The sequence below is a fragment of the Chionomys nivalis genome, chromosome X, assembly GCF_950005125.1.
Source record: "Chionomys nivalis chromosome X, mChiNiv1.1, whole genome shotgun sequence".
NCBI lineage: Eukaryota > Metazoa > Chordata > Mammalia > Rodentia > Cricetidae > Chionomys > Chionomys nivalis.
In genome coordinates this window covers 128918977-128944583 of record NC_080112.1, presented here as the reverse complement: position 1 = coordinate 128944583, position 25607 = coordinate 128918977, and the positions used below count along the sequence as shown (strand labels likewise).

Sequence of the window (25607 nt, the reverse complement as noted above, 5' to 3'; positions counted from 1 at the left end):
AGAAGACACAGCACAAGCATCCTGTCTTGCTCCCTGCCCGTCATTTATGTCCTTGAAAGAGCAATTTCAGCAACAGGGTGGGGGCACTAGGCTTACGGGGGAGGGGCTCCAGAGATTGGGAGGTGAGAAAAGTGTGCACAAGTCTGGGTGACTTTTCTGGGGTTTGCTAGAGGATCATCTCAAATGACCTGATTAAAAGTCATCATTCACAACCGACAAAAACAAGCAAACCAAAATGCACTGTTATTGCAGGAGCAGAGTCCTAGGGAAGGAAGAAATCAAACATTTAGAGAACTCAGAATTCAGAGAATTTTTTTTTTGAGACAGGGCCTCATATATCCCAGGCTGGTCTCCACCTTAGTATATACCCCCAAATGACTTTGAGCTTCTGCTCCCCCTCTTCCCAACTCCCTAGTGCTTAAATTACAAGTATATGCCACTATGGTTCATGTAGTACTGGAGATGAAGCCCAGGACTTCATGCCTGCTACTCAAGTACTCTATCAACTGAGCTATACCTGTGCCTGAATTGAGAGAAGTGTTATAATTTGTTCCCACTACAGTCATGGTCTGAAGGGGAACAACATACATTACTAGGAATATGACCGTATACCCACCATGATGGCTATAATGCAAAGGGCAGAAAATAATGAGGCAAGGAGGTAAAAACATTAGGACCTTTCTGTACTGACGATGAGAATGTCAGGTGGCAGTGCTGTTGTCTGAGGCATCGAGAACTTACCAAATGAACCAGCAGTTCCAACAGACTCAAAAGAATTATAATCAGGAATTTGAACAGATCTTTGTAGACCGATGTTGAAAGAAGTATTATTCACAAGTAGCCAAAAGATAGATGTCTGAGGCAAGAAAATGTGTGACATTTATACAATGGAAAATATTCAGCCGTAAAAGTGGAACAGAGTATTGAAACATACTAGAGTGTGTTGTTAAAGCAAGAGAAGCTAAACACTGAGGCCACATGTAATGTTCCACTGATATGAAACATCCAGAAGAGGACAATCTATAGGAACAGAAAGGAGGTTAATAGTGGTTAGGGCATGAGGGAGGGAAGAAATGGGGGAACGATAGTTCAACCAGTATATGGTTTGCCCTTTGGCCTGGTGAAAATTCGCTAGAGCTACACAGTGTTAGTGTTTCTATCACAGTGCGATTATACTAAATGCCACTGAGTTTTACTTTAAAATATCTAACTCTCACCTGGTGCGGTAGCACATGCCTTTAATTCCAGCACTTGGAAGACAGAGGCAGGTGGATCTCTGTGAGTTGGAGGCCAGCCTGGGTTATACAGGAATTTTTAGGAGAGCCAGGGCTATATAGAGAGACACTGTCTGAAAAAAAATAAAATGTCTAATTCTATGGTATGTGAGTTTTACTATGAGAAGACAATAACAAATAACCAGAAAAAAAAAAACATACTTCTGGAATGTTTTCAGACTGAGACAATAGAGACTTCTATCTTGACTAGCAAGGTATGGATATGCATCGAGAGCCCCTTCCCTTTGGGCAGTCCTGGAATGCTTGCCCCAGGATAATCCAGGATGCTGAGATACTTTTAAAACATCCCTGGAATTTTGTAAATGATGATAACTTTGACTTTTATAACAGTCAAGGAAGCTTTGGCTAGCTTGGAATGGTTTTTTCTAAGACTTAATCTACACTGTGAACTGAAGTCCCCTCAAACACGCTGCACCCTACTTGGAGCCTTCAACAAAGGCTGATTCACTGATTAGAATTTAAAAGATTGTGGCACGGTTGCAAACTTGCAGGTCCAGAGAGAGTCAAGTTATCTTGAGATCTCTGTAGGTCCCTTAATAGCCCATGCTTGAGCTAACATCCTTGCAACTGCAGGTAACAATCCTTTCAGAATGTACAAACAGACCCCTCGCTCTCATCAGCTAAGAAAGTCATCAGATAACACGAGACCTGTAGCAGAGATTTCCCCCATTTTGCTATGGTAACCGACTGCCTGATGTTCCCACTACTGTATTTTAGAAGTGTCTTGATACCAGTGAGGTGATTCATTGTGGAAACGTACTTGCTGCCAAGCCAGACACCCTGACTCTATTCCCCAGGGTCTATATGGTGGAAGGAGAGAGTGACTCCTCAATTTATCTGCTGCTACTAGCACACCACAGCATGTGCACGCACACACACACACTCGAAATGTAATAAAAATGAAATGTCTTATTTTTTAAAGTATTTCATGATTTGTTTTAACTGTAAAAATGAAACTGGGGTGTTTGAGGTCATCTGAATCTCTGTCCCCTGACCATGATAACTCGTATTTTGTTCCAGAATAAACTGGTTTATCTCCTTTGAGGTGACAGTTGTGGGTTTTGTTGTTATTTTGTTTTGGTTTTTGTATGGCAAATTCATTTTTTCTGGGCCATGGGAATGCACAGAAAGAGTAAGAGATAATTACTGTTATCACAAGTAATCAGTTATATACTGGTTAATTTGAACTGCTAACTTGAGACAAGTTAGAATTTCAGAGAAAAAAGTCTTAACGGGGAATTATCTAGATCAGATTGTCCGGGGAGAATCTCTCTGGAGGATTGTCTTGGTTATTAAATAATGTCAGAAGACCTAGCCCATTGTGGGTGGCACCATTCCTTAGACAGGGGAACCTTAACAGCACAAAAGAGGAGAAAGCAGCCAGGCATTGGTGGTGCACACCTTCAATTCTGGCACTTGGGAAGTAGAGGCAGGTGGATCTCTCAGTTTGAGGCCAGCCTGGTCTACAAAGGTAATTCCAGGACAGTCAGAGCTGTTACATAGAGAAACCCTGTCCTGAAAAAAAAATAGAAGTTAGCCGAGGGCCGGGCGGTGGTGGCACACGCCTTTAATCCCAGCACTCCGGAGGCAGAGGCAGGCGGATCTCTGTGAGTTCGAGACCAGCCTGGTCTACAAGAGCTAGTTCCAGGACAGGCTCCAAAACCACAGAGAAACCCTGTCTCGAAAAACCAAAAAAAGAAAAAAAAAGAAAAAAAAAGAAAAAGAAGTTAGCCGAGAGTGAGGAAGCAAGAACTCATTTCTTTCCTCTCTGCTCTTGACTGTGATGAAATATTTTACGTTTCTGCCCTGACTTCCCTACAGTGATGAATTGTCACCTGAAACTGTAAACCAAGTCATTTTTTCCTTCCGTAATTTGCTTTCTGCCATTATATTTTACCATAACAACAAAAATGAAACTAGAAGAGGTTAAATACTTTTGGAGCTGTATGAATGGTTCATTTTAAAATTTCATCTGCAGATGCAAGGAGACGCTGTCCGATTAGCTGTAGCCTCCATCAGGTTAGCCATGGTCATTTGTTGTCAGTTCCTGACGTACTGCTGTGAACGGGGATCTAAACTCACACATGTGGGAAATTTGGCCATGGTAGAAAAATATGGAATATCACATGAAAGACCCTAGAGCCCTGGAGACAGACATGGCCCAAACTGCCGGATTGAGATGCTCAATACAAACCACATTTAAAAAAAATGCTTGTCAATTGCTATGACTCACAGGAGCAGCATGAGGTGACCTATGTTTGAAAGGCAGGATCTGTTTTTAGTCAGCTTTGAAATCCAGAGCCCCCCAGGCTGCTGCTCATTTTCCTATGCCCTAGTCCCTCTCACTTCTAACCTTGGACTCTGTAAGACCCAGCCACAGGATGTGACCATTTATCCCATCCTCTAAGCCCAGCTGGATACCAATTCTAAAAGAGGACCCTAGGATGGACCCCTGGGAAGGAAGGCCTTTCACTTACCTCCTATAGCCCAGACCAGTAGTCCCACAGTCTGGAAACATCTCTAACAGTACCATGGTAGAGGACAGGGATGGGCCCTCCTACCTGTTTGTAATGCTCAAAATTCTCCAGACATTTAGTCTCTGGGGCCTCTGGGGGAGGGAGAGCAAGAGAGACTGCTGAGGGCAGGGTCACAAATCCCCTTTTGGTTGAGCTAACTCAGCAAAAAAAATTCTGTAACTACTTCCTGATAGTTGAGCAATGACTGTGTTCCTGTTTTTGTTTTGTTATTTTATTTGTCATTTTATCTCACCATCTGATAAACATCCTTTTGCATTCATTTTAACTTTAACAGTCGTTATTTACTGAAGAGAGTCTCAGAAGGGGACTCAGTAGGTCAGGGACAATGAATATTTTTAAGTCTCTGATACACAATGCCAAGGGCTTTCCAGAAAGCCTTGCCCAATTTATTCACCCACCTGCAGTGTATTTTGCTTTAATTTGTAAAGGCTTTGGTTACTTAACATGAAAGGTTTTAAGAAAACATTTAATAGGAAATTCAAACATGTTGGTTAGTCCACCTTCTGCACTCTGGTTTCCCAAGATTTTCCTAGACTTTTGGGGTCAATTGCTTGGTGAAATTAATCCACGACAGTTGCAAAGTGAGGGAAAGTTTCTATTAAAATGTGACTTCCCTTTAAAATCATAGCATCCCATTGTGACTCCCACCAATATTTAGACAGCTGTTCTTTCTTTTCTGTGGTTTAAAAAAAAATCCAAAATGTCTAAGCAATGAACCAACAGACCAAAGGGTTGACTATCACCTCGGTGCACAAACTTTCCAGTTCTTGGTCCTCAAGTAGCTCATGGAAGCAATAAACATGCTACTTCTGATTGGGAATGCCCAAAGCCTGTTCCGGTGTTTTTGCTAGTTCCTAGGAGTCTGTTGAGATGTAGGAACCAGCTAAAGTGCTCTTCCAAAAACCAGGACTTGACATGGATTCCTCTTGTCTTCACCCAGACCACCTTGACTTCCTGTCCTTCACAAGCTGCCTCAGGAGTCACCTGTGGTTGGTCGGATTCCAGCCCAAGGGTGCACTCAGCACTCAGGCGAAGGGATTACTCCCGGTAATGGAAAACTGAAACCTGTGAGATCCCTGCTGCTTTATTACCACACGAAGATAGAGTAGGAATGATTGTTCCCGTGGGATTGTGAAGAAAATGAGCCAGTGATCCGCCTAGCACAAATCTCTGTCCTTTTATGTAAAATATTATTAGGCTTTCTAGAGCTCTGCCTTGATCAAATCTTTCCTAATCCAATAAATTTCAATAGATGAAATGTTTGCTTCCTCCTCCCTTTCTCAATCCCAAAGCCTCTCTCTTCTGGCTTAAATGTCCCTTAAATGCACTATCTAGTGTTACTGTTTATGTAACCCTCTGTTCAAGTATCACGCTGTATTTCCCAAACCATAAAGGAACACAACATTAAAATATTCCCAGGAAATATCGGCCTCAGGAACTGCCTGGATCTTAGGCCTTTTCGAATACTTCTGTTGACAGGAATATTCTTCTCTAAGGAAGCAGGAAGAATTTAAATGCCCGACACTATTAAACCATTAATTCGCCTAAAGATTCAGCGCAAGGCCTGAACAGCTGGAACCTTTGGCTGGCACAAATCTGTGGTCTGCAAGAGCCTACCATGCTGGGCTTCCAGGGATCTAGACAGCTGACTAACTATGGGCATGTCTAAATCTGATTCCACCCAAGACTAACGGACGTCATCTGAGCTCTTCTAAATCACTTGTTACCCACAGGTAACTCCAGTCGGTGGTTCGTGTGAGGTCTTCTACGAACACGATGAATGTCCCGGAGTGGTGTGTGAGCCCTAAACTTGAAACCCATCCACAGATGCCCTGATGAAATAGGTGATTCTAAAATGTCACTAGGATTGAGGCCCAATTGATTAAGTCACCACCTGCAGCTTGTTAGTGGTACAAAAAATTTCAGGAATGTGGGTCAAAGCAGCTCTGCCCAAGGGTATCCTCGGAGCAGTGTTCCCATCCTCAGTTTCTTTATCTGTACAACGGGTGGTGGCTAAGACCTCAAGCCCTCCGCCCCCTTAACTGTACTAGTTTTCATCCGGAACGAAGATTCACGCCCCCAAGATACTAGAATCCCGTTCCCCTCTTTCTGCACCCCCCTCCTTGCTTCTCCGGTTTCCATGCCCCCTGCTCCAGGGTCGCAGTGAAAGCTGCTGGCTTGGCAACAGCGCGGGTGCGGCCACTGCCCCCAGCCTGGCCCTCGCTCCGGGCACACAAAGCCCCCGGCGCTGACGTCAGGGCCCCTCTCTGCACGGCCGGCCCCCAGTGCAGGCGGAGCTGCGCCGCGCTCCCACCCCGGCCAGGAGAGAAGAGCCAAGCGGCCAGCCCAGCTTAGCCCAGCGCAGCCACCCCGGAGCCCGGCCCCGCGCACGTGCCCGCCAGACCTGCAAACTTGTGCCACCGGCTCTCGTGCGTCCCCGGGGAGCCCAATAGCCCGGAGCCCGCACCCCTCCCGCCAGTCTCCAACCATGGGTAAGTGATCGTGCTGGCCCCATGCCACCTCCACGGCCACCACCACGGCCACAGTCTCGCGTCTCTGCCTCGAAGAGGGGCGCGCCCCGCCCTACCCCCAGCTCAGGTGGTGCTACCTGAGCCACCTGGGTCATCCGGTCCAGACTGGTGCGGGAGGGGAACGGAGGCCAAAGGTGGGAGGGGCACAGCGCAGGTGTCCGCAATGCCCAGGTGCTCCTCCCTGCCCCATCCACGGGAACGTCCCCACTCCAGCTGCACCCACACTGTACGCTGGCGCATGCCAAGCGCGGGAGCTAGAGAACTGGGCCCCGCGAGGGGTGGCAGGGGTGTGTGTGGTGGGTCGGGCAACATGTCCCGGACCGCGGGCTCCTGTTTTATTTCAAGGGGTTGGTAGAGAGTGGCTTCTTGCCCATTTCCTGGGACGATCTCCCTGTCACCGAGCTCTCAGCCCTGAGTCCAGTCTTGTGTCGCCCTGCGGTCCTTCAATTCTTCTGAAGCCCAAAGAAACATGTCTGTACCCCCTAACGCGGGGATCTTCCAAGAAAGCTCCTTTCTCGGAACCCAGACCTTTGAAACTAGCGAAGTGGGAGGGAATGGGAGGGGAAAGGATGGGACACACCACAAGTCTCTCTTTGTCCCTGGTTCCAACTGCCTAAGCGGAACCCCTGAGCAGGTGGAGCCGGTGAGAAAGTGGGTTCCAGTGCAATTGGGAAATGACTGCTACCAACAGTGAAAGACTCTGTTCAAAGACGTGAAAATCTTTCACCTGCCCGGAGGTGGGTGTTAGGCGGAGGGAGAATCCCTTCTGTCACTTCTTAACATCCCGAAATGCTGCCGTCAGCAACACGTCCTTAAAACCGGCACCATGGGGAGGAAAACTCAAGAGCTCCTTGGAAATAAGCCTTGTGCCGCGGCTCTCAGGGCTTCGTCTGAGAAAGGGGTTTCTCTCTGCTTCATTATCGTTCTCTAATGACAGCTCCAGCCACAGCGCCACGAGGACTAAGAAGGGACCCTCGGAAACGTTCCTAATGTGAAAAGCAGTGGGTTTAACCACCGAAGGTTAAGAGCCAGGGCTTGGGAGTCACAAGCAAGCCCCCAGCTCTTGCTACTACACTCCCTTCTCTAAGTGTGTGGGGGTGGGGCAGCGATCTTTTTTTTTTAACTGATTATATTTTGGGGACGAGATAGAACGGAGGACACATCAGTTTCCATTTAAAAAGAAACCTGAAATAACTTTATATTTAACCAATTTTAAAATATACAATGATCAAAATATGAAAGAAAAAAATTTCATTCCAAAAAGTTAGATGAAAGCTAGGATAAGATTTTTCTAGAAAGAGTAGAACTGAGTGGCATGTAGCTCTGGTTCTTCTTTCAATGTCCTCATGTGAACAGTAACCAACAACTCAGTCTTCCCTTTTAAAGGGGGTTCATACCCAAAAGTCAGCAGAGGACTCTGGGCCAGCTTGGAGCTGCTTTAGCAATGCCTGCTGTCCAAGACCACTACAGTTTCCCAGACCTGCGGGATGGATAGAGAAAAGCACAAGTTTTGCCGAAAGGAAGTTCTTGTGGTGTTTGATCTCCAGACACTGAGATTCAGAAGTTGAATTTGAGCATCGGCTGAGCGTGCTAGCCTTTTGCACAGCGGTGTACTCTGGTCTTGGGTGGGGGGGGGGGGAGGCTTCTTTTTAAGTGGGCGTGGAAGGGCACTGCAGTTCTCCCGAAACAAATATCCTGGCCAAAACCCTGCTCTCAAGGAAGTACTTTGTGTCTTGGACAATTATTGGTTCTACACTGCAGTTGCCAATTTATGGTAATTTGCGCATACTTCATTGCTTCTGGCAGTCGCCTTGGTTTTCGGTTTGTAGTTTACATGAAAAAGCAAGCTCCCTTCATGCCAGAAAGGAAACATACTGACTTCCTTTACGTTCCCAGTAAATAAATACACTACAGGGCCGTTAACTGGCTTTCTTTTTCCAGATGTTGTTCATTACTGAGTGTACCCTTGTGAGTGCCCTATTTCAAATAAGTTAGTGCTGAGAAATTGCTGACCATTGGCCCATTCCGTTGATTCTTCTACACATGTCACTTCTTAATCTGGTATCAGTTACTTCACTGATAAAATAAATGAAATTTGTAAAGATAACTGCCCCTTTGGGTTGGCACTTTAAGCTATTTTTAAAAAGGAAAGAAAAACTTTTAAAGAAAAAAAAGCAAGATAAAGAACAGTGGCCAGATATACGATTCCATCTTCAAAGAAAATGAGGTGTTTTTTTTTCCCAGTCAATTGATTTTTGTTTCTGATCTGTTTTAGCTACCGTCCACATGCAATTCACACATTTTAAGCATACAAACTTGCAGGCTTTGATACAGAGTTGGGTAACTATTGCCCTTATTTTCACCCCCTCAACAAACCTGTGCCCATTAGCAGTTACTCCTTATTCTTGCCACCCTCCAGCCCTAGCAACCACTAACCTACTTTCCATCCCTATGGAGTTAGCTCTTCCCGATGTTACATGGAAATGAAATGAACCAATTAATGTTTGTACTGTATTGGACTATTCATTGACTTGGGTTATTGGGCACAATGAGAAGAGTTGGCAGGTTGTTTAGATAGAGGGCACCACCTAAATAAGTGTGCTGAGACTAGTTCTTTCTCCCACTGAAGGAGTGGTTCCACATGGCCCAATGTCTCTTCTCCCTACCAGTTTTATTCTATGTATCTGATGGAAACCCATTTGGCCAACAAAATGTTGACTTTGTTTCTCCTCTCATCCACTTGAAGACATAGTAATTAAACAAAATTCAACGTAATAAATTCTCAGAAGACTTTTGTGGAATATGGCTCATATCCAGAGAGAAATGCTGACATTATTTCAGTATGTGAAGAGATCTGATGGAAATAATTATTTGACCCATTGTACTATTAGGGAATGTGTTTTAGTTTAAGACAGGCTGTCATTGTGTTTCCTAGGCTGTTTTCCAACTCATGGGTTCAAGTGATCCTCCTGTCTCTCTGCTTCTCGAATAGCTGGGCTCAAAGACCTCTGCACCCAGTTGGCAGGAAATTTTTATGATTATGAAATGAAATCATTTCACTATTACTTTAAAAATATTGTATACATGGTAGTTCACAGTTGTAACCTCAGCACCTAGGAGATAGAGCTGGCCAGCATACGCTGAAGGAGAGCACTAAGTCCCACAAGCTGTTCTCTGACCTGCATGTGCTCATTGTGATAAGCAAATACCGCGTACCACGCGCACACACACACACAGTAGATAAAATTTACAAGAAAATCCAAGACTCCAAGCCGTCACTGAGACAGCTCTGCGGAGCTAATAAAAGAGATTGCCATACAAGTCTAACAACCTAAGTTTCATCCCTGGACCCCACATTTAAAAAACAAAACAAAAAAAAAACTGGATTTGGTGGTGTCCATCTGTAAATCCCAGAATTTCTGCCTTGAGATGAGAGGTGGAGAGAGGAGAATTGCCCAGAAGCTCAGGAACCAGCTAGACTAGAATACACAGCAAGGCAGAAATGAGGAAGATGTTGCCACAACAAGATGGAAGCAGACAACCCACTCTGGAAAGTTGTCTTCTGGCTTTCACATGCATTTCACAGCAAATGGGTGCGCTCTCTCTCTCTCTCTCTCTCTCTCTCTCTCTCTCTCTCTCTCACACACACACACACACACACACACACACACGCACGCACACTTTAAAAAATTTAATAATGGCGTATCACAAATCATCTGGAGATCCTGGTGAAAGGAAAGTGCCCTGACTCAACCAGCCTGGGAACAGCCTTGGTGACATTTCTAAAAGTCACACTGGCACTACTGCTTCTGCTGCTGGTGGCCCAAAGCTAGAAAATAGAAAAAAGCCTGGGAAAGTCAGGGACCTGGTCCATGCCTCAGCTTACCCTCAGTACTGTGTGATAAAGATACATCATTCTCACCTCTTCAACCTCAGTTTACTAGGAAAAAAATCTATAAAATGACTTGCTTAAATCCTTACAAATCTACAAGTATGTAATTTAGGGGACAAACATGAGAGAGTAATGTTATGCTTGAAAAACAGGAGCAAACAGCTCCCTAATTGTTTAAACACTGTTTGGTTCTGTCAAGGTAGCAGCCTGACTACATTTGTAGTTGGGTTTTATGCTGGCATCTTCCATGTGCCCGCCTACAGGATGGTGGCTGTTCTCCAAGGCGATGGATGGAGGGAGCCCCAAGGGTGCCTTCTTCAACACTTCCAGCTTTGGTGTCTTCCCTCTTGTCTCTACAGAGCTTTTCCTGACCCCCCCCCCCCCCAACACACCCAGGCTGTGCCTCAAAAGGAAGCTGCACCCTGAAGACCCCACCATACAACATTTAGTTCTGGAAGTTGGCTCAGGATTTCAGATGCAATTGAAGACAAAAGAGTGGTGTTCTGATGCATAACTGGGCAGGATATGGTCCCAGCATGTGCTAGGCAGCCTTCTGAAACCAAATGTCTCCCAAGGAGCCCACCCGGGGCCTCAGAGAGGCTCTTTTCAAAACAGGCTGAAATTCTGAGTAAACCTCAGACCAAGTCCACTGAGGACTGTTTGTGACAAACAAGAAGCAATTGATTCTTTACTATATTTTTGCTCTAGCAACAGCTGTTGGCCAAACCGCTTGGTCTCCCCGGGGGCTTTTTAGAGGATAGTGACATCCGGGATCAAGCAGTAGGATGCTTTATTGAAAATGCCAAAGTGGTAAATCCTATAAAGGGCCGTTTCTGTGTCCTAAATGTTTTAGTTATCTTTAAACATTAATCTGCTGAGGTTTTGCTGGAGAGTCAAGGCCTTTCTTTGACCAAGACATCCTGATGGGGCTTGGGGTTCCTTAAAGTTTTCCATACTTGAATCATAGCTCGTCTTTGGCTTCTAATGGCCAGTTTAGGATACTTTTAAAGTAAAATGAGACCTAAAGTTGCTCAAATCCAGTTTGTGTGCAGAATCCTTTTACATTACCCACCTCACTTCCAATAAAATCTAAACAGTTTCTTGCCATTAATTATTCTGGCAACTATTTTCCAAGTGACTCCTTTTGGACAAGACTTTGCAAAGCAATGGATCAGATTTTAAAAGAAAGAAAACTTCCTTTTGAAACTTATATTTCATTTGTTTATGCAATATTAAATTAATTTGCGTAATTATGATAACAAACCTAACTGTTATGACTACCTTTTGGGACAAAGACAAAAGACTTCCTAAGTACACACACTGATGAGAAAAATAATACTTATACTCTGGAGAAGATTCTAGAAGCCCAGTTTTGTGGACAGTAGTAAGTATGGTTTAGAAAAAGAAAAGAGGATGCAAGGTATTTTAGTTACCTTGTCTTGATGCTATGATAAAAATACCCTAACAAAAGCAATTTGAGAAAGGGTTTATTTGGCTCACAGTTTGATGGTACAGTCCATATGGTAAAGAACCCATGGCAACAGGAGCTTGAAGCTGCTGATCACATTCCAGCCACAGGAGGCGGAATGTGGAATGCTGGTACTCAGCTCACTTTCCTTTTTATGGTGCACTCACAGGTAAGGTGGATCTTCCCACCTCAACTTAATCTAGCTATTTTTTCACGGATATGCATAGAGGCTATCCTAATCCTAATATCATAAGGTATGTCCGGAGAGGCATGCCTTCTAGGTGAGTCAAGGTCTTGTCAACACGACAATGTTAACCATCATAAAAGGCAATAAAGTGAGTGGGGGTATGTAGGGTGAATGATATTGGTAAGAGCATTTCTATTGTATTTGGGGGCCATAGTCATTTGGATAATTGTAACACAATTGTACTGGTGATCATGGTCTCACACGTTGATATATTTATTTTAATAATATGCCTCCCTTATTCAAAAAACCAACTGTTTCAAAGGCAGAGGTTATTCTATGCATTGTTGATACTCAGTGTTAATTTGGATGATTAGAATATTGTAGAAGCTCCAGGTATATTTGTTGGAAAAAATTTGAAGTTTATCATATAAGATTCATCTTATTAAGGTATGCCTGTAATAGACATATATAAATTTTAAAGTATTCAAAATCATTAAAAACTATGATAAACTATACATTATTAAATAGCACAAATAGCATCATAGTTTGGTAAAATTAATATTTGTATCACAGTATTTCATGGAGTAACAGAATTTTAGCACTGGAAAATGCCTTCATAGTAATTCTATTACTTCAGACATGCCCAGACACAAAAACAATTTACACAGCAGTTTAAATGTTCCTCCACTGTTGTTGTTGTTGTTATTGCTATTGTTACTTCTTTTACCTTTAGCTTTTCCTATTGTGATGTTAGATTTTCCTCCCTCTGGTGAAAAATCATTTCTTCTTGTCAAATTTTTGAAGTTCAGGAAAGCTAGCGAAGAAATACTTTGTTTCAGTAAAAATGTTCTCATTACCTTGAGAATAGAACGGCACCAAAAGTTTCGTTTTTCCATTCTCAACAATGTTGGGGTTAAATCAGCATGTAGCACAGTGCCCTGCAATAAACATGCACAGAATCAACTGGAAGCCTCTGCCTTCCTGTTAGTACCATAGCCTGACTGGGAGGCTATTAAAGGAATGGGGGAGTCCTGCTCATGTGCCCCAAGGCCTTGTGCTGTATCTTGAAATACAGCCTCTGTCCTCCTATACCCAGCCGTTTTACAAAAGCTGAAGGTCAAGGGCCTGTAGGAAAAAATAAAATGAATATTTAAGGAGGTGTCTGAGACAGAACATTCAGAGCCTGTGAACAGATAAGGAAAGGCAGGAGCCAGGACAGAGGCTGTTTTGTGGGTACCTTAAGAAATAAGAATGGTCAGAAGTGGGGGAGTGGGGAGAGCTGAGCTGAGGCCAGACTACTTAGTGTCATACTTGGGAAGCAATCAATCATTACTCTGTTAGCCGTAGAGAATTGTAAAGGGATTTTAAGCAGGCAAGTGACAGCTGAGGAAAAATGGCAGTCTCCCAAAGGGACTAAAAAGATGACCATTAAAACTGGACATGGCAATGCAACTCTGTAATTCCAGCTACTTGGCAAATGGAGGCAGAGGCAGGAAGGTGGCAAATTGAAGGACCATCTGGGCTACATAGGCAGTGTAAGGCCAGCCAGGCCAAGTTAATGAGATCTTGTCTCAAAATAAAGTTAGTATTTTAATGAGGAAAGGGGATGGAGAGATAGCTCAATCAATAAAGTGTTTGCCTTGCAAGCAAAAGGACCCGAGTTCAATCTGCAGAACCCATGTCAAGAAGCTGGGCGTGATCCCAAGGCTGGGAAGGTAGAAACAGGTAGGTTCCTGGGCTTCGCTGGCCAACCAGTCTAGCCAAATCACTGTCTCAAAAAACAAAATGGGCCGGGCGGTGGTGGCTCACGCCTTTAATCCCAGCACTCCGGAGGCAGAGGCAGGCGGATCTCTGTGAGTTCGAGGCCAGCCTGGTCTACAAGAGCTAGTTTCAGGACAGGCACCAAAAGCTACAGAGAAACCCTGTCTCGAAAAACCAAAAAAAAAAAAAAAAAAAAAAAAAAAAAAAACCAAAAAAAACAAAAACAAAATGGACAGTACTGAGTACTTGAAGAATGATACCATGGTTTCCTCTGTCCTTCACATATATACACACATGCACTTGCACACACATATGTTCCTATCACACACACACACACACACACACACACACACACACACACCTAGAGGTGGTAGCTTGGGAAATAGGTCAATGGGAAAGGGCTTACGTAGCATGCATAAGGCACTGGATTTCACCCCACAGTATCCCCCAAATTAAAACAAAGCAAAATTAGAAAAACTGCCACCAACAATAGAGGAAGAGATTTCTTCTTATCTGGTTGCAAAATTCCAAGTAAAAGCATAGACAGGGTTTTTTTTTTTTTTTTTTAAATTCTTTATTATGTGTACAATATTCTGTCTGCGTATATGCCTGCAGGCCAGAAGAGGGCACCAGACACCATTACAGATGGTTGTGAGCTACCATGTGGTTGCTGGGAATTGAACTCAGGACCTTTGGAAGAGCGGGCAGTGCTCTTAACCTCTGAGCCATCTCTCCAGCCCCCTAGACAGGGTTTTGAAAAGACTGAGACCCCATTTCTTCTCTGAAGGTTCTAGGGGAGGCTTGCACTGAAGGTGTGCTGAGAGGAATGATGGGAAGGATGGAGTCTACCCATGCAGGAGAGGTAGGAGTGAGCAAGGCTTATCAGTGGTATCCTAAAGTAAGTGGACATAGCAAGGAGTAGGTGTGGGGAAGAATAGAAAGCAAGATTTGAGGTGAGATGGTTCAGCAGATGAAGGCACTTGCCACCAAGCCTGGCCATCTAAGTTTCCTCTCCAGGACCAACATGTTGGAGGTTTGAGGATGGACTACCTCAAGTGTTATCTGACCTCTGCACACACAGCATAGTGTACACATGCACATACAAACATGATAAATAAACGTAAAAAAATTCAAACAAGGAAAAAAGATTTGTTGGGCTGACAGAGAGCCAGATGGGAGTGATACATTTTAGCTTTTTATAAATGGGCACAGAGAATCTTTTTTTTTTTTTTTTTTTTTTTTGGTTTTTTGAGACAGGGTTTCTCTGTAGCTACAGAGCCTGTCCTGGAACTAGCTCTTGTAGACCAGGCTGGCCTCAAACTCACAAAGATCCGCCTGTCTCTGCCATGGGCGCAGAGAATCTTGCAAATCTATTATCTCCTCCCTTTCGAGGGCACAGAACGAACTGTGAGCTGCCTGGGATGAAAAGCGATAAGGAGTAACTTTGCTGTGACTCCTTCATGATTTGGCATTGAAATAGAATACCATCCTTGTCTAGTTATTTGGTTATTGTTACTTTTAAACATGTCTGCTGATTTATCATAAAGGATTTCATAGAGCATGCATCTGAAGAAGTGCATTGGGTAAAGTATGGGAGAAGACATGAGGAGCTTCCATGCCCTCTCTTGCTTGGTACACTAATGCTACAGAAACTCTATGGGCTTAGCTACCTAGGATCTGTCTCCCTGTCTCTTCTTTGTTCTTTTTGTCTTTTCAAGTTTTTTAAAATTGGCATATGTTAATTATATGTAATAATGGGCTTCATTAGGACATTTTGTATGTGCCTATGTGATTTGATCATATTCACATATGCCTCTTGTGCCCCCTTTCCACTGGTGCATTGCAAAATGCTCAGCAGCATTCCTGACCTCTATTCACCATATGCTGTGATATTCCCCTATTCATACCAACCAAATGTCCCCAGATGTCAGATAACCTTGATGGAATAGGGGATGGGGCCATACTGATAATGGCTTAAGAGTAAGAGGGGAGTGGAGATGTAACTCAGTTGGTAGAGTGTGTGTATTTCTTGAGTGCAGAAAGCCCCAGGTTCAATCCTCAGTACCTTATGACGATGGCACCTGCATATAATCCTAGCACTTGGGAGGTAGAGGCAGGAAGATCAGAAGTTCAAAGTCATCCTTGGCTGCATAAAAAGTATGAGAGCAGCCTGAGCTACATGAAATCTTGTCTCAAAAAAGGAGGTGGCTACTGAAAATCTTTGTGCATCACAATATCAAAAAAATATCAGAATCCTGGCCTCACTGAGGACTTGGTGAGCATATCTGCAAATCTGGGATCTCTGGTTAAAAAGGTCCCTTCTTTTCAGAGGGAATGCTTGCTTCTTGCTTCACACACACACACACACACACACACACACACTAAGAAAGTTGGGTTTTGTTTTCATCTTTTTCTAGCATTACCAGAAAGGATTATACTGTAATGGGGGAGCGTGGCATACCACGTGATCCGTGCCTTCCTTGAAGTAAAATGGCACTAGAAACCATCTCAATCTTGTGATGCCCTGCCCTCCCCCTCTCCTGGAGCAGGGTGTCTGTTTTACCTTGGTTACTTTGTCTAACGCATTAGTGCAACTTCTCACTCACAGGACTCTTATCTCTGAAGTTTGTTTTGCTTACTAAAGTTGTTGTTGACATTACCCTCGTTTCCAGTAAGTGGGAAGACGTGAAGGAGCTAATCATGTCCTTAATTAGCACAATGGCCTTTCCAAATTTAGACTTCATCCCCTTAGCTAGAACCAAATCTAGCCAGCTTAAGGCTTTAAGGCTGCCTTCCTATAGGCTGTCCTTAGAGTGCATAGTTGTGTCTTCATTATGTTTTCCAAGTAAAAGAGCTGGATACAAGACTGGCTTCACGCTCGTTGTTTGGAGATCCTTCTCCTATAGCCCTTGGATATTCCTTCCTACCCTCCAGTCTTAACTCATCATGGTGGAGGCTGTAAGTCATTGTTTCCCCAGAGATCTGATTGCAGTTGCAAAAGACAGCCAAAAAAAAAAAAAAAATACAGAAGGCATATCAGAAGTGAAGATTGGAAGGAGCTTAGGAATTCTGTTCTTTTTTTAAATTATTATTTATGTGCAGCAGGTTACTGTTTTAGGTGGAGAAGTGGGGCTTTTATAACCTTTCCCTGAAAAGGCTGTTTCAATGGTGGGCTTTCAAATTGGAGCTTGAATTCAGACATCTGTTCCTTCACACAGTCAGCAAAGAGTGGAGGGGTAATTAGCAAAGTAATGCAAGCACTTCAGATAACTTTATTGGATGCAGCCCCTTATTTCATATTGCCTTCTTTATTTTCTCACTTGACTTGCTCTGACCGATTCCATGGTGAGTAAAATAGAATCTAGAGCACTAAAGGCCTGAAGCTCCAGTGTGTGTAAATTACAGCCATTTTGCAAAGCTGCTGTACTGGATTGCCGACAACTCTTTGGAGCCCTATTACATGATGAGGGTTTGTCATAGACACTGTTTTGTAAGAGGCATGGATATTGCAAACTCGTCTGAAATTTGTTGCCGTAAGATAGCCACGAAAAGTAAGTAGATCGTAAGCGTACGAGTTAGATATGTTTTTCCAAGTGCAGAACGTGGGGCTGGGCATATATCTCAGTGATTGAGTGCTTGCCCAGCCACGGGTTCTGTTCCCACCACTGAAAAGGGGGGAGGGTGTCAGGCATGATCGTGTACTTTTAAATCTCAGTTCTTTAGAGGTTGAGGCAAGAGGATCTCTGTGAGTTTGAGGCCAGCCTGGTCTACATGGTGAATTCCAGGACAACCAGGGCTACATAGTGAAACCTTATCTCAAGACAGAGGAGGAGAGGATGGAGGGAAGGAGGTAGAGGAGGCGGGAGAAAAGGAGGAGAAGGAGGAGGAAGAAGGAAAGGAGGAGAAGGAAGAGGAAGGAGAAGAACGAAGAAGAAGAGGAGGAGGAAGAAGGAAATTATTGGGAGCTCCTCAGAAGGTTCTCTCAAGGGCTCTTTCTGTCTTCCCCACCAAGGGTAACCACTAATCTCCAGCAGAATAGTTTTACTTGGTTTTACATTTTATGTCAATTGAATAATAAAGTATAAATGCTGAACTTTTGTTCAACATTAACATTATTTTCAAACCCAGAAATGTTTTCTATCCGTAAGACAGGCGTGCTTCTAAATCATGTGGTTAGAAACAATTATGAAAAGCCTTTGTCGATAGAAATTTAGTAGAAAAAGGTATAAAGCATGGGTTTGTACCCCCTTTTTTGGGTGAAAAACCCCACCACGGCAGCCATGAGAGATCTTGGAACAATACTTGAAGAGAGATGGACTGTTTGCATGGGAAAACATGATGGCTCTGAAGAGATTAGGAAAAGAATATATCCCCATGTGCCCTTCTCAGAGAGAAAGCGCGAGCTGAGGAGCTGCGCACAGAGAGGAAGCTATCACTGCTAGGTTAGATCATTCAGGAAATGATCAATATGTATGCGCCCTGGCTTCAGGATATAAGGCTGTAATAGATGCCAGAGATCTCTCCAATGAGTTTCCTGAATAAGATGGGGTTGCAGGATGTGTCTGAATTATAACCATAATTCCTCAGAAGCTGACAGTAATGGAGTACAAGGCTGGGAAGCACTCAAAGAGCTGCGATGATTTCTGATTTTCATCCTAAAAGTCCATGGATAGAGACAGAATTATCTTTGACAAATGACTTCTTCGTTGTTATTTGGACATACACATCTATAACCTGCCTGCCTCCCCTCACCGAGAAGTTTTATCTTCTTGACCACAATGAAGGTCAAGCACAATGGATACTTTATTGTCCCCAATTTTATCATGTCATCATGGCTTTCTAAGTGAAGACTCCAGATAGTCTCCCACTAGAAACATGTGAAAATTTTAGCTTCTTAGTGTCTTCAGCTTTGGTATAATTATATTATTTCATTTTTAAATTATGGTAGGTATGAAATGGTATTTCATGATTTTTATGTTGAATTTCCCTAGAGAGGTTGAAAGCGAGTAGGTTCTTGACTACTTGGGTTTTGTCTTCCGTGTATGTCTATGTTTTGGGTCCTAATCTTTAGGAAGGATGTGGTCAGTGTGTGTTTTTCCTGTGTATGACCCACCTTTAGCTTTGCCCAACATGTCACACTGTACTGAGGTTGCAAGTTGTCATAAAGTCCCAGTGACCAATATTTCCTTTTACTACTTTCTAATCTGGGATTTTTTTCTCCATTCTACTTAAAAATCAGTCTTGTCCCTGAGGTCAGAAAAAACGTTTTTCTGTTCCTCTGTTATTTTTTTAAAGGTTTTACAAATGTATACTTGAAATTTTTCCGTCTTTATCTGTCTCTGTTGCATGTGTGTGTGCATGAGCACACTGCCGCACACCGTGCTCCCCCCCCCCCCAGTGTGTGCTCTATGCGCTAGAACCCACTTCGCGAGCTTCTGGCAAGGAGCTGGAGGTTGAGGAAACACACGCAGAGATAGACCAACACATGAACTTCCAATCGCTGGTACAAAAGCCCATGGAGGCTTAAATACCCTGCAGTCAATGGCCAACAGGTGAAAATCCCATCCTCTGATCCTCTAGGCTAGGCACAGTTTCTAGTAACTTCAATTAGAAGGTTCTAGACAGGGAAGAGCAGCTGAAGGCCAGGACTTAATTGGTCCCAACACACACAGAGATAGAGGGACGTCTATCACTTATTCCCTGAGACAAGATATTTCATGAATTTGGAGCTCACCCGAGTTTAGCTTGGTATTTGATTTGGTTTGGTTTTTATTGGAGGAGGCAATTGGGCTGGAATCCTCTTATGTCTGTCCCACCCCTCCTTACCTCAGCATCAAAGTTCCAGATGTCTAGATCAAGCCTAGTTTTAAAAAGAAAGATTTATTTACTTTTATGTGTCTGTGTGAGTGCCTAGATGTATGTGCACTCAGAAGTCAGAAGAGGGAGTTAGTTGTATCTCCTGGAACTAGAGTTACAGAAGGAGCCACCAAGTGGACTTAGATCCCAAGATCTCTGTAAGAAGAGCAAGTACTCTTAACAACTGAGCCGTCTCTCCAGCTCACCACCTCATGCCAGCTTGGTATGTGCCTGCTGGGGATTTGAACTCAGGTTCTAATGTTTGCACATCAAGCACTCCCCAGCCTTTTAGTCCTTTTTCTCCATAAAGATTTTTTTCTTTTGGTATAGAGGCTGAAGTGTACTATTTTATATAATCTGTACAGAAACCAACCACAGTGTGTAATTCATCCTTTTGTGTTGGTTTTATATTATGCATATATATTACATATGTGTGCATGAGTGTGTCTCTGTGCTAATATAAACAGCCTTGATTATATTCATTTAAAACAAGCCTGGCAATCTCACAGAAGCTTCTTCTTTTAGCTCTTATTCACTGAGCTATTCTTGGTCGTTGCCTCGAGAATTAGTTTTTCATGTTCCACAAACATACCTGAGTAGGATTTTGAGTGGGATTACAGTAAATGTGCTGGTCACATGTTCAGTGATTTTGAGTCTTCCCATTTGTGTACATTGACCTCCATTCCACCTCCCAACAATGATCTCACATCCTCTTACGATGATCTGAAGGTCCCTCATAATATTTGTAGCTTCTTAAAAAGTGAATCAAATAAAGGCAAAACTAATTCTATGGGATGTCATGGTTCCCTTCCATACTCTTGCAACTTTAGAAAATCCAGATAATGGACAAACTTGTCAACTAAATGAATAAATTGTCAGTGTGGGAAAGCTGATTCTGAGTTACCAACATACTAGCCTGTTGGGAAGAGCTATCTATGTGTGATAGCCATGTGACAGTCCCCCTGCTTCAGGGCTTTATTTGTTGAATGTTGATTTTGTTTTTGTTTTGAGACAGGGAATTCATTTGGTAGAACAGGCTGACCTCAGAGTCACAGAGATATGCCTGTCTCAACCTTCAGAGTACTGAGTGTGAAGGCAGTGCCACTACTCCCAGCCTTTGAAATTATTTTTAATGGAGTCATGTGGAAATTTCATTGTCTCCCTTGATGTACACCATGTTCAATAGAAGGAAATTTTCTACATTCAACCTAAATCCTTTCCCTTTTTCTTATATTCTGCATAAAAACTGGGAGTTGAGGCCCATCTTTAGAGTCCTTGGGGTCTCAAACAAGGTCTCTTCATCACAAGATGATGAATTCCGTCGTTATGTGGAAATGACACTTTAGCTTTTAAAGTGTGACTCCACACTCACAGGCTCCTGGAGAAATCATAAAACAAGCAGCTATAGTTGCAGGATATTCTCCACTGCTCACCAGAGCTCCTTTTCAGTAGAGAAGCTGATTTGGATTCTCACTCTGCATGACCAGGAGTTCTACGTTCTTTGTGGAAATAACACGAATTAGAAAAAGCAGCATGGCCAAGCAGCATGCCAGAGTGGCCAAGATCAAAACACTGATGACAGCTTATGCTGTATAGGATGTGGGGTAAAGGGAACACTCCTCCATTGCTGGTGGGAGTGCAAGCTGGTACAGCTGCTTTGGAAATCAGTAGGGTGATTTCTCAGAAAATTACAAAACAAACTACCTTAAGACTCAGCAATGCCACTTTTCGGTATATACTCAAAGGGTGCTCAATCGTACCACAAGGACATGTGCTCAGCCATGCTCATAGCAACATTGTTTGTCATAGCTAGAACCTGGAAACAACCTAAATGCCCCTCGACTGAAGAATGGATAAGGAAAATGCAGTGCATTTACACAATGCAGTACTACACAGCAGAAAAAAAATCATTATTTTTTTCTAAAATTTGAAATTTTTGGGCAAATGGATGGATCTAGAAAACATTATATTGAATGAGGTAACCCAGACCCAGAAAGACAATTATTATATGTAGTCACTCAGACATTAAGCAAAGAAAAACCAGCCTACAATTCACAATCCCAGAGAACCTAGACACCAAAGAGGACCCTAATCTACAGGGGAAGTAAAAAGAGAGAAGATCTCCTGAGTAAACTGGGAGCATGGGGATCATGGGAGAGGGTAAAAACGGAGGGGGAGGAAGAAAGGGGAGTGGCGAAAAATATTCAGCTCAATAAAAAAGAAAGAATTGAAAAAAGAAAGAAAAAACAGCATAATAATAATAACTCCTGGGGGCAGCAAGATAAGGTTCAGTGGCTAAAAGCGCTTGCCACCCAAGCCTGGCAACCTGAGTTTAATCCGCAGAGCCCACTTAAAGGTAGAAGAGAAGAACCAACTCCACGAAGTTGTCTTCTGACCTGCACACGTGGCCTTCCATATAATGCATTTTTTAACTTGAGAAGCAGAGGCAGGAGGATCACTGTGAGTATGGGGCCAGTCTAGGTCACATAACGTGATGCTGTCTCCAAAAAACAAACAAACAAACAAACAAACAAACAAACAAACAAAAATCAAAAGCAAACAAATGCTAAAAAGCTGGGAGTGGTGACACATGCCATGCCTGCAGTCTCAGCGCGGCAGACTTGGTAGTTCCCAGTTGGAAGAGAGAGAGAGAAAAAAACGCAATTTTCCATTATATCTCAGCAATGTTCAAGTGTTACTTCAAATTCAGTAATGTTACTTGTGGAAAAAAATAAAAATTTCATGGTCGATTCAAGATTACCTAGTTTCCCTAAGTAATTTAATGGAACACTTCTCCCAGAATATTTTATATAACCGTGTGCCCTGCAAAGAGGAGGCCAGCAGTTGGCCTGTAGCACGGGCTTGATTTATTTCGGAAAGCAGTTTAGTCAGCCGTCAAATGAGTATTTGTATTCTTCAACAAGGCCTCAAACTTTTATTTATTTATTTATTTCAAGGGCAACAGGAGCCACAAATGTAACTTTCCTAAAAGATAACATTGGAAATGTGATTTTTTTTTTAAATTTTTATTTTGTTTTTATTATTTGGGGGTGGGATGAAACAGGCTTTCTCTGTGTAACAACAGTCCTGTCTGTCCTGGAATTCACTGTGTAGATCAGACTGGCCTGAAACCCAAATGTCCACCTGCCTCTTTAAAAATAACTGTTACTGTGTTATGGGCAGTGAAGATCCAAACCAAACTTGTGGATACTTTATATGTTCATCTGTGGTCCTTCACTTACACACCTACCCGTGTTTAGATTTCAGCCACCTTAAAAGGCCGTAGTCATAAGAATCCATTCTCAGGGTTCACTTCTCTTATAATCTGTTTGCCATTGGATAGCTTCATAATATTAATATTTTACAATTTAAAATTGAAGTCGAGGACTGTGGGTATCACTGGTAGAACGCATGCCAGGGGTACTGGTGGCCTTGGAATCGATCTCCAGAACTGCAAAATAAAAATAAATAAATTAAAATAGCGAAATAAATCAAATTGAATCTGGGCTAAGGGTATTCCTTAATGTTAGAGCACTTGTCTAGTATGTATAAGGTCCTGGATTCATTCCCCAGCACTGTATAAACAAATGGATAAATAAATGAAATGGAAGTATAGAGTCAGGTGGGGTTCAGTGGTGAAGTATGCGTTCAGCACACACAAGACCCTAACTTCTGTCCATAGCACTATTAAATAAAGACATAAATAAGCAAGTTAAACTGAAATCCGAATTAGATGTGAAAAATTAGCTTCTTTTTGTTTTTTTGCCATTATATTTTAACTGTCAGGGGTTCATGTAGACACAGAAGAATTACTTCTTTGTAATAGAACTATAGTTTCCTCAGTATTAACATGGCAAATGAGATATTTTTTAAAAAAAGAAAACAGATTAGGGATGTAGCTCTGTCTGCAGAGTTCTCACCTTGCATGCATAAGACTTTGGATTTGATGTCCAGAACCTCATAAATGTGGGCTTGGTAGAACACACCTGTAATCCTGGCAATGAAGGATCAGAAGTTTAAGCTCCCCTCAGCTACTTAGGCAGTTCAAGGCCAGTATGGACTGTTAGAAAACTCTTTTTTCAAAAAGGAGGATAGGAAGGAAGGAAGGAAGTAGGAAGGGAGGGAAGAAAGGAGGGAGGGGGAGAGACAGGGAAGGAAGGGAGGAAGGAAGGAAGGAAGGAAGGAAGGAAGGAAGGAAGGAAGGAAGGAAGGAAGGAAGGGAAGGAAGAAAGGAGAGAAGGAGGGAGGGAGGGAGGGAGGGAGGAAGGAGGGAGGGAAAAGAAGAAAGAAGAAAAAAGCTTATGTGGAAGTAACTGCATCTTTCCAGATAAACCCCACGCAGAAGCAGACGTAGTCCCAGGTATCATCCTCGGGCTAATTCCCCTGATCCTCTCAGGACTCTTACTATGAACATGGAACTGCGGCTTCTTTGTTTTTGAGACAGAGTTTGCCTGTATATCCCTGAGTGGCCTAGCAGCAGCTTATGTAGACTAGGCTAGACTTGAACTCCTTGGTGATCTTCCTGCTTCTGCCTCCCTAGTGCTGAGTTTATAGCCATGTGCCACCATGCCCAGTAACAGCATTCTTTATGATTAAAAAAAAAAAAGACAGGGGAACTGCAAGTCATGATAGCATATACAAAACTGTACCGTAATGAGCCTCACAAATCCTTTGTACCCCTAAATGTTTTGTTTATGTATTATTTAACATTTTAAACCAACACTCATACAATTAACAACAATAAAAAAGATAGGGTAGAACGCTGACGCAAACCAATTATTTTTCATTCATCATTGAATTGAAAGTAATAGGTTTAACCTTTTTATATTTTAAGAGCTGCTAATGAATAGTGTAATGGTTGGTTTAAGTATCAGGTTGCCCTGACTTTCCAGTTGCTGATGCAGCTGCTAGGCTGAACTACTAATTACACAGTTTTTGGACCTTTTTAAAAGAATATACAAGTGTGGCTTTTTTCATTCAAATGTAGCCTAATTGTCCAACATGCTAAAAAGAGGGGGCAAAGCCATGGTCTCAATCTCATACCCCGCGGTTCCTTCCAGCCACTTATTCTTCTTCTGAAACTTTGTCCATGCTGTCATAGCTTCATTCTGATCAGTCTTCAGAAGACACTGCTTGGAGTTGCCCTCACAAATCCCATCCCGCTGAAAGAAGCACAAGGGGCCACTCTCCCTACGGCAATTCCTTTGCAGAAGCAAAGAAGTAAGGAAGGCCCTAGTGTCCATGCTCTGCAGAGCTGCTGTCTGCTGGGGCATACAGATGGATACAATGTGTGGACATCAGAGGAAGTTCTTTAGCTAGGGTGGGCCTCTTCTTTCCCTTAGAGTTAATGAATGCTTCTACTGATGTACACAGTTGATAATAGGCAATATCTGCAGGAAAGTGTTCTCCCCATATATTTAGTTGAAATTGTTAAATCTATATATATCATTTCCAAGTAGTTGTTAAATGGCAACTGCTCGTGCCCATGCAGTTGAATGATTTCTAAAGATATTTATATCTCTTGTCAGTCAAGACCTCAAAAAAAGTGTGCTTTCACAGAGACACCTTCACGGATTGTTTAGAAGTCTCATTTTAAATTACTTATACACAATTATTAACCAGTCATGAGCAGTATTAGAAATGAAAATAATATTTCTCTTTGAGGGTGAAGAATAGAGAAGGATTAAAAGTTGATCCTTGGGCTGTTGAGATGGCTCCGTGGGTAAAGGTGCTTGCCACCAAGCCTGCTGACCTGAGTTTGAACCCCAGGATCCATATGATGAAAAAAGAAAACCAACTCGTGCAAGTTGGCTTCTGACCTCCACATGGGTGCTGTGGTGTGTGTGCCCCATCCCAAACACACACGGAAAGAGAGAGGAAGAGAGATGTTCTTTTAAGATTTAGCAAACTAAAATTTAAAATTTCATATTTCATCCTTGCCGGGTGGTGGTGGTGCAGGCCTTTAATTCCAGCACTCAGAAAGCTGAGGCAGGTGGATCTCTGTGAGTTCAAGGCCAGCCTGGTCTACAAAAGCTAGTTCCAGGACAGGCTCCAAAGCTCCAGGGAAACCCTGTCTCGAA

The 25607-nt window shown here is 42.9% G+C and overlaps 1 protein-coding gene across 1 annotated transcript in view; it reads left to right on the top strand.

Annotated features, from left to right (window-relative positions):
* The first annotated feature begins 6000 nt into the window (after positions 1 to 6000).
* The window catches only part of Gpm6b (glycoprotein M6B), a 147549-nt gene continuing 127942 nt past the window's right edge, over positions 6001 to 25607 (top strand). Inside the window, exon 1 of the mRNA XM_057758932.1 lies at positions 6001 to 6324. Within this exon, the coding sequence (XP_057614915.1) occupies positions 6321 to 6324 (4 nt within the window). The 5' untranslated portion in view covers positions 6001 to 6320. The remainder of the gene's footprint in view (positions 6325 to 25607) is intronic.